Genomic DNA, 9,994 nt, shown 5'->3' on the forward strand with positions numbered 1-9,994 from the left:
AAACTCCAGTATTTTACAACAACAGTCATTTTAGAGTGACACTTTGTCATGAAGTGTATTTATGCAAATCCTAAACTGATGTAATTGTCGTGTAATTGTGGTGGTTCCCTTTTGTGGCCAGTTTACTTAAAACACAGAGCACCGCTGGGTGTTTATTCTCTATCTGACACTCAGCAAAAGAGCCCATTACCACAATATGACATCAAATTCATAAGGTATGACTCTGTCCTTTTACAAATGATCACAAATGTTTACAAGAAAAATCAAAAAGGTTAACTTTTTAACATGGGTATTCCACTCTTGTGCAACATTGTGACCTGCACATTATACTTGTTTTAAACTGTATAATAAATACAATAAATCCTTTATGAATAATTATAAATAAAGTAATAAAAACAATAAGAGTGATCCTAAAAGATTCCATTTTAAGTTTTATTGTTTGTATTGTAAAGGCATGTACATCCATTTGATTTGATGAAGGTATAGTTGCTGCTAATTGGTGACAATTTTGAAAAAGACAAGGAAATGTATTTTTCACATTACTGTTACCCTAAATGAAACTACATTATAATTACATGTATAATTACAATTTATTTATTGATAATAATATTACTGATATGTATGCCATAATTGTCATTAAATAAATATTATTTATGTATTTTTAAACAGCCAAAGTTTTTTGTATTTTAGGATTTTTTTTAATTATTATTCAGGACTAAATGGGTTTACAGAGTAATTAGGATACAGATTGTTATCGGGTACACTGTTATTGAATGCAACTAAATGTAAGCATACTGGATGGATGAAAGTGACAGCAAATGGGGGTTTACAGCGTAATTAGGATGAAGATTGTTATCCTACACTGTCTGCCCGTGTAAACCGAAATATGCGTTATTTCCCATGTGTTACGCAGCGCGTCCACAAATTTCAAAAGTCAAAATCTGTAATACCTCGGAAATTACGAAACACATGGGGATCAGGTTGTTTCATTTTAAGTTATATTTTGAAAGGGAAACTCCCCTCTCTCCAAAAGGATCCTCGTATATAAAAACACAAATGTTAATCCTGAACACTATTATCCGTTTAGCCTGTGCAACTGAACTCGACCATGCAGCCCTTCAGCTGTAAGTATTGCTTCTTTCTTCTTCTTTTAATTTAGAAACGATTTCTTTAACCAGTTTTACCGTTAAGTTTCAGTTCAAATGTTGTTTATTTATTATTATTTCCAAAAGTTTTTGCCGTCACCGTCCTCTGCTGTGCGCTGTGGCAGTGTGCCATTGCTGGACCAGTTGGAGAGCGTGATTTATCCTTGAGGCTCAAGGCAACCGAGTGCAAAGAGGTCGCGCGCTCGTTGCTCAGCGTTGTATCTGGCGCGCTCGCCATGGTAATATCTTTTGCTAAAGCACACACATTTGTCAAAAGAATGAAGTGTTTTGAAGGCTAATAGTTGATATCCACTTGTAGGACCACCTGTTCGTCGGATTTAACTGTACGCAGCAAAACGCAGAAGTGCACGTGAGGACGAAAACGATGTCTGCTTGCACATCACATGTAAGTCAATGTTTAAATCAGGATGGATGACGCTTTTTAAATATTGGTTGATTAATGCAGTGAATGTTTTGTGTGAACAATACTAAAAATGAATTTTTTAACAGTTGAGCTAGTTGAGTAGGCTGCTTATTTTTTAAGTAATTTTATTTTTATAGTAATTATTACTTTTAGAGCCTTCCATTCATTAACACCAATGACTATTTTTAAACAAACGAATCTATATGTCATTTACTCGACAGTCTGCAGACTGCCTTCACAGCTCTGTCCTGAATATTGATGAGGTAATTGCCTTTTCCTATGTGCTTTTCCATTTCTGCTGCTTCTCAGCTGTGTCTTCTGCCTGTTACATTGACACATGCTGACATACATCTTTGCAGAATGAATGTCTACAGAGCATCTTAGAAGATCTACACTACTACTGGGAAACATTTACAGTTTATGCCAACTCAGATCTTACCAAAACCGTGGTCAGAAGCATTGATGACGTCATGCAGGTAAACACGTGAATAATCAAATCATAACCAGCTTTCAATTAGTTATCATATTAAGGCTTACTTTTACTTATACTCAATTTTAAACATTTTAGAACTGTTTTGCTGTCTCTGCAATGGACAAATCTGAGCTCAAGGTATGTAGGGCATGACAAAATTTATAAATATAATTTATTCTTTTGACCTCTTTGATCTTGTCATGTATAAATATTAATATAAATATTATTTTATATTTTAACAGGTGTCCATGGATCATCCAAAATCTTTTCAAGAACGATTACAGCTTTGTAAAGTCCTGAAGGGTTTCCACCTTCGATCCATTACTATTAACAGAGTTTTCAACTACATTTTGGCAAAATAATAAGCTCACAGTTGCTATATGGCTTTATTACAAAAAATATTTATTTGCTAAGTTATTTTATTGTATTTAAACATTATTTATTATGGCATAATGTCTGTCATTTGTTGTTTGTTATTAAATGCATGATGTTTGAAGAAGGCATTGCACCAGTTTTGTTGTAATATATATATTACTACCGGTCAAAAGTTTACTTATGTTTTACTGGACTTATATGTCTCATAACCTTAAAATTTTTTATATGACAACATATGTTTAAATATTTAATATTTTTGTAGAGAAGAGACACACACAAAAAAAAACATTGGGTTGAAAAGAACCCAATTTAAAATGTATTACAACTGGTTGGGTCAAAATTGGACAAACCCAAATGTAAGTTACTTTTACCTAAAATGTATTATTGTCGAACCAACCCAATTTAATGGATTGATTATCCAACCCATTTTATTAGTAGTGATAATTGTTTTTCTGAGTTGTTATGTTTTCTTTTTACAATCTTAATCTTTGAAATACTTTGAAATAGTTTCATATTTTACTATCTTCTATTATTAGACAGCATATGTTATCAAACAAAAGTGTAAATAGAAAGCATAAAAAATGCTGTTTCAAACCTGCACTGCATGGGTCAAAAAGGGACAAACACAGGCATTGGGTTAATCCAGGAAATGTTTATATTTGACCAAACAATAGATTCTTTCAATTTTGGGTTGAAACAATCCCACATTGGTTAATTATACCCCAATGGGTTGTGTGAACTTGTGTCCCTTTTTGACCCAATGGTGGGTTGAAAAAAAACCAGCATTACTTAGAAGTATTTTCAGTAAACAATAGTACAGCATAAAAATAATTTAAATTGTTCAAATGTTTGTTAACAAATCCTTACATTAATACTTGTACATTAACACAACAATGTTTACATAAAGTGGCACAAGAATAACAACAGAGGCTTGATGTAACTGATGGTGGAGGGTTTAATGATGTCACCCAGGCTTGAGTATTCATGACAAACCTGTTAAAAACAGAAAAATTCAGAATGAGAATGCCAAGAAAAACATATATCATACTGAGACTGAACATGGGCTTTTGCGCCTTGCCTTACTACAACTGTGAGTGAAAATTATTCAACGTAAAACCCAGCAAACTGGGTTATTTAAAAACCACCCAACATTGAGAAAATAACCCAGTAAATCCAGCGTATAATTTTTTTGAGTGCAGTAACTTCACCCAAATGGCTCAACCCAGTGAAATGCTAGAAACCCAAATGTTTTTAGAGTAAAAAAAATGTGTGACAACCAGGAAACCGTGTGTGTGTGTTCCATTTTTTTTTCTAAAGTCCACAAAAAAATCCCATATGGCAAAACATGTGATTTCAAATATAATTTTAGATATATTCTAAAATATACAAAATATGGCCAAAAAATATATGTGCTGAAATATATTTTGAAATATGTTTACAAAAATTTATATATGTTTTGGCCATTTTTTTTACATTTTGAAATATATTTTAAAAATAAATATATTTTTAAGCATTAACATAAACATTGAAGAAAATTAAAAAAACTAAACTGCAAAAAATATACTTTTTATATTTTATATTTTATACATACCTATACATATTTTACACTACTTAAAGTTACTTAATTAGAAATGTATTTGTTGCCACTAAAAAGACACTTTGAAATATACTGTATGTTAATTAAGGCTAAAACTAAATATATTTTCAAATTCAAAAATATATTTAATTAAGCTTTACCTTTTACCAAATGTATTTAGCATATATTTAAAAGATATTTTTGGCCAGAGAATTTCTTTTTTTTTTTTTTGCCATATGGGATTGCCCACAACTTTCATTTCAGTTTTGGCATTTCTGCATTTGGTTGTGAATTTACAAGGTTACTGCAAATTCACCAACTGTCTGAGATGAGCTTTGTAAATTATCCCTGTCCTCTCATTCTTAGTTTTTCTCTTAGTTTTGTGTTTTTGTTAAGTACATTTTGTACTTTTGGCAACACCAATGACCTTTGAAACTAATGACCTATTTGATGGCTTAACAACTGAAACCAATTTTGGTTTCAAAGAAGTTTCAGTGAATTTTAAGTAAATATGAAAACATTTAATAAATTAATTTAATTTATTTAAATATATTACTTGCATATGATATAAAAATATAAATTATATTAAGTAGATATAAAAAAATGATACACATGGGGAAAATATGGCTACAGGGAAACAGGGAAATTTTCAATATATATTTGCTAAAAGTAATTTGTGATATTGATATTGTAATTTATAAAAAGAAAGATAATTATCTGTTACTTATAGGTGCACAACTTTCAAATCGCTCTAGTGGTAATTTAATTGGTGGCCACTGCCGTCAGGAGGTCACGGCGTGAACTCTGAGTCTGCTATTGAATGCACCAAGGAGGAAAACAAATTGTTAAATTAAGTAGTTAGTTTTGCTTTCTTTGCGCACATATTCTGATTGAACCACTGATGGCACACTGACTTTTTTGCCGACATCTTTAATTCTGGGCCTGAATAGTGACTATAGGTATAGGGTGCTTTCTCACCTGCCTTATTTAGTTTGGTTGAATCGTACCAGAGTTTAATAGCTCACTTGGTGCAGTTCATATTGCCTATATACAGTTTTACATTCTGCAGCACCTTTAAGTGTTCCATTTGGGACGATACTACTCTTTTAAATTCATACACTAGATGGGTGAGTACTAGTGTATGTCATTGGGACACAGCGCTGGATAATAAATAATAGACTACTATTTTATCCATAAATCCAGGAGTATGTTGCCATTCCCAATATGGCAGGGACAGCGGCCAATGCGGCGTCTTGTGCGTATGTGACGAATTCGGTGACGTCGTTGCGTTCTTTAATCTGGCAGAACTTAGGACCAATGAGCACCACCCTTTCCTCTGAACACTCAAGCAGGCAGACGTACAGGCAGCTCAAAGCTAACAATCGTTGGAATGAAAATGCCGTCCTCCTTATTCAACATTGCGTTGCTTTCATTTTTACAGGTTTTTATTGCATCACATTTCACAGAGGTCTTAGCTGAAGGCAACGGACGAGGTAAAGCTTTCGAAAAAGTATCGCAAACAGACAAAATCATGCCGATTAAAGATAGCCGTGCTAGACTACCGGCTTCTGGTCCGGAACACGGATTTAAACTAACGCGCTTTGACCAAAATGACACGACATTCCTTTAATGTGTACGCACGGCCTAACGGGTTTGTGTACTTCTGTACACGTGAAATGGCCATGAAATACCATTAATATTTGCAATTGTATAATCTTATCTGAGTTTATTCATTTCCAATTGGGTTTGCAATTTTGCATACAGAAGCCCTGTGGGATGTCAAAAGATAGTTAGTTTGTTTATTGCATGCATTGTCTAAAATGAGATGCAGTAATATGGTGAGGTCTGCCGCAGGTGTCTTTGTTCTGTGGTTAGACCTACGTGGCTTTGTTTGGCTCATTTGTTTATAACCGGATGTGTTGACGGTCTTTTCTATGCTTGTGTCACAATAAAGGGTTTGGCGACCACATTCACTGGAGAAGCCTTGAGGATGGGAAGAAAGAGGCTGAAGCAAGGTGCATATTATATGACCTCTAAAAGTACTTTACATTTTTCAGCAAATATTTCGAGTTGCATAAAAGTTTTTGTATTTGTGTATGGTTTTGACTGAGCTTTTTGTGTTTAGTGGACTGCCTCTGATGGTCGTTATTCACAAGACTTGGTGTGGTGCCTGTAAAGGTATGATGGTGAAATGCACCTGAATATATTGGTCATATCTATTGGCAAATATATGGTCATGGACCATCCAGAAGTAAAACTAAGGGATGCATGATTTGTTTATTAGTGTTATTTTTTTCTCACTACAGCACTAAAGCCCAAGTTTGCTGAATCGAAGGAGATTTCTGAGCTGGCACATAACTTTGTCATGGTCAACTTGGAGGTGTGCGTGGTTGCTTTTTTAAAATGTGCATTAAACATAATATTGTGAAATAGGTTTGAACGTGTGTGCATAACATTGTGGGTGGTATTAGCCAAGTTGGACGTGCATTGACATACTGTGCTTTTAGATGACCCAAATTCAAGTTTTCATCCTGCTTGATTTTTTCTGTGTCTTCACTGTTATATAAAAAATAAAGTTATAAAGGCTGAAAGAAACTTTTGTGCATACAAAATATAGGCCATGCACTATTTGCATCTTTGATGACTTCTGAATGATTCAGTTCATTCTGTACACACAGATTTTGGTTTTGCATAACTGCATTTTACAAAAACCATATTTACATAATAAATATTTCTATTTATTATATAGTAATAAACAATGCATATGAGATTTTGGTACAAGTTTTTTACTCCTCACCATTACCCAGAGTATGGTCCAAACAGATCATACAATTTAAATGTAGGAGTTTTAAAGGGACATTCCACTTTTTTTGAAAATATGCTCATTTTCCAGCTCCCCTAGGGTTAAACATTTGATTCTTACCCTTTTGAAATCCATTCAGCGGATCTCTGAGTCTGGCGCTACCACTTTTAGCATAGCTTAGCATAATCCATTGAATCTGATTAGACCATTAGCATCACGCTAAAAAATAACCAAAGAGTTTCGATATTTTTCCTATTTAAAACGTGACTCTTCTGTAGTTACATCGTGTACTAAGACAAGATATGGTTAGGACTATACTCTCATTCTGGCGTAATAATCAAAGACTTTGCTGCTTTAACATGGCTGTAGCAGGCGTAGTGATATGCACTGCCTGAAAATAGTCCCCTGCCATTGAAAGTTACAAAGGGGACTATTTTTGGGCAGTGCGTAATATCACTACGCCTGCTGCTGCCATGTTACATCACAAAGCCACTGATTATTACGCCAGTTTGAGAGTATAGTTCCTAGCCATATCTTCCTAGAAAATCACAACTTTTAATTTTCTGTCGGTCTTAGTACACGATGTAACTACAGAAGAGTCAAGTTTTAAATAGGAAAAATCGAAACTCTTTGCTTATTTTTAGAGCAATGCTAACGGTCTAATCAGATTCAATGGATTGTGCTAGGCTATGCTGAGGGTGGTACCGCCGGACCCGGAGATCGGCTGAGTCGATTTCGGAAGGGTAAGTGTCGGGTGTTTACCTCTAGGGGAGCTGGAAAAAGTGGAGTGTCCCTTTAACAAAATTTGGCTAGCAGCTGCAGAATGATATTATATTAATGAACACACTTTCTTTTTTCGCCAAATGGGAGTATTAGACTGCTTGCATTTATATTTCTTATGCACAACTATGAGACCCCAAAAACCCCCCACAGTTTTCAGGAGGGACTCCTGAATTTTGTACACTCAGAACAATAATGTATTGGATTTTTAGTAGATACAGTTTTCTCTCTTAATATTTTTGTGTGTGCTTGTTCTTGAGTTGTGTGGCATTTCCTCATGATGTTTCCCATGTGGCTATAGGATGAAGAGGAGCCAAAAGATGAGGCCTTCAGCCCAGATGGTGGTTACATTCCTAGAATACTTTTCCTTGGTAGGTCATGGACAGTACATGAAATCAATGTGAACATGCGTAGATAATATATTGTTGTTTCAACTATTGCTGAATGTAGAGTTTATAATTATATTTACGCATTTGGCAGACGCTTTTATACAAGATACTTACAGTGCATTACAAGGTATACAGTATAGGTTTTAACAGTATGTGTGTTCCCTGAGTTCGAACCCATGACCTTTTGCGCTGCAAACTATGGCAACTCTTCCATAGAGAGGAAAGCATTTATGTTTTGTAAAGCTATATATAATTTTTATTTATTTATTATTTGATAGATCCTGCTGGTAAAGTCCACTCTGAGATCACAAACAAAAATGGGAATCCCAACTACAAGTACTTTTACAGCAATGCAGATCATGGTAAGACCACCATTATTACCATCTCAAAAAGATCACGGTGCACTTTATTATTTTGTAATCCCTTCTTTATTTTACATTGCTTACCTTGTAAAGTTAATCACATTCTTATATTGGCTTTGTTTCAACAGCATTATATTTCTTTGCAGTCATTGTCTCAAAACGTTCAGTTGAATAACACATTTTTATAAATCAGATTCCACTAGCTTGTGCCTTAAATAATTATCCAGTTTTGCCTGTTAAAAAGTGCTGTTTAATTTGTGTACTTGTGATGTATTGACGTTTTGTCTTCACCATGTTCATGTTGTGACTGCCATGAAGGAAGCTCAAGAGAAGCTAACTGGGGATGCCTTCAGGACTGCCCACATTGGAGATGAACTGTAAGAAGGTCAGATTCATCATGGAAAGATCTTAAGCAGTACACTACATGACTTCACTGGGCACACTTCTTCTCAGATCCTCAACTCACAGCATTTCATTTGATTTGATCTGATATGGCACAACATTACATTCAAAATGAAGACATTTCAAATGCATTTTTACTGATTAAATTTTAAGGTTTCGTAGTAAGCTTTTTACTTTAAGAACCAAAGCATATAGTCCATGTTAAATAAAGGGTGCTTAAAGGCTTATTATCTTGCATTTCAGCAAGATATATTTCAGTTTGTGATTTATTATCTGTGTGTTAAATATGTTAGTTGGACTTTATTAACTGCGTTACCAAGGCACTCCAGATTTGTCTGGCTAGGAAACGCACCAGTAGTGCAATTCTCATGTTCTTCCAAGCCATATCCTGCAAGGTGCGACATAATAGATCCAGCAACCCAGTCGCGTTTATAAAGGGCCTTATAATCCCCAAGCTGTACCTTTCTAAAGTAAAGCACTGTTATGTTTTCATGAGTTTAACAATCTTATGTTAACATTAAAGTATAGTTCACTCAAAAATAAAAAAAATTGTTATCATTTGCTTACCCTCATGTTGTTCTAAACCTGTATGAGTTTCTTTATGCTGTTTAACACAAACAAATATATTTGATAAATGATGGCAAGCACACAGTTGACGGTACCCATTGATTTCCATAGTATTTGGTTTTTCCTACTATGGAAAATATCTATGAAAATGTTTTTGTGCTTTTGTGTGTGTTCAGCAGAATAAAGAACTTCAATGCTAAGTCATGGCAATTCGTACATATTTAACAAGGTGGATAATTTGTATTAATTCGTAATGCTTTTGCCATTTTGTCATTGGAGTTAGTGGGATTTTGTTAATATTATTTTTTTGATAATCATGTTTTTGTACGAATTCATACAAGTTAGCCAACTTGTAAAATTTGTGTGAATTCTCATGAGATCAGGCTGGAAACTCGTACAGGTTTAGAACAACTTGAGGGTGAGTAAATGATGACACAATTTTGGGTAAACTATCTCTTTATTAGAAATGTTAACAATATTTCTTGCCAAGTTTGTGTATTTTAAGTCATCGATATGTGGAGTTGCCTTTGGTTTTAAAAGACAGATTTTTAATATAGACAATACATGTGAATTAAAACCTATAATGTTAAGTTGGATTTCCGTTGTTTTTCTTTTTGGGTTAAGAGGAAATTATCTTTGCCATATTGTACTTTTTACTAATATGATAAATAAGCCTACAAATAAAGTTGTTACAAAATA

General features: G+C 34.1%; 2 protein-coding genes across 2 annotated transcripts; both read left to right on the forward strand.

The window, feature by feature from the left end:
• Positions 1 to 724: 724 nt before the first annotated feature.
• LOC129442597 (interleukin-12 subunit alpha) lies at positions 725 to 2,564 on the forward strand. Its single transcript, XM_055202793.2, has 7 exons — positions 725 to 1,124; positions 1,233 to 1,384; positions 1,465 to 1,551; positions 1,791 to 1,832; positions 1,929 to 2,045; positions 2,138 to 2,179; positions 2,284 to 2,564. Exons 1-7 carry the CDS (start codon positions 1,109 to 1,111, stop codon positions 2,401 to 2,403), a joined length of 576 nt encoding a protein of 191 aa, XP_055058768.2. The 5' UTR covers positions 725 to 1,108; the 3' UTR covers positions 2,404 to 2,564.
• A 2,731-nt stretch (positions 2,565 to 5,295) lies between these two features.
• On the forward strand, positions 5,296 to 9,994 carry txndc12 (thioredoxin domain containing 12 (endoplasmic reticulum)). Its single transcript, XM_073853986.1, has 7 exons — positions 5,296 to 5,485; positions 5,947 to 6,007; positions 6,118 to 6,170; positions 6,299 to 6,372; positions 7,877 to 7,946; positions 8,243 to 8,321; positions 8,623 to 9,994. Exons 1-7 carry the CDS (start codon positions 5,383 to 5,385, stop codon positions 8,705 to 8,707), a joined length of 525 nt encoding a protein of 174 aa, XP_073710087.1. The 5' UTR covers positions 5,296 to 5,382; the 3' UTR covers positions 8,708 to 9,994.

Source organism: Misgurnus anguillicaudatus, chromosome 2 (assembly GCF_027580225.2).
Source record: "Misgurnus anguillicaudatus chromosome 2, ASM2758022v2, whole genome shotgun sequence".
In the NCBI taxonomy this organism is placed as follows: domain Eukaryota; kingdom Metazoa; phylum Chordata; class Actinopteri; order Cypriniformes; family Cobitidae; genus Misgurnus; species Misgurnus anguillicaudatus.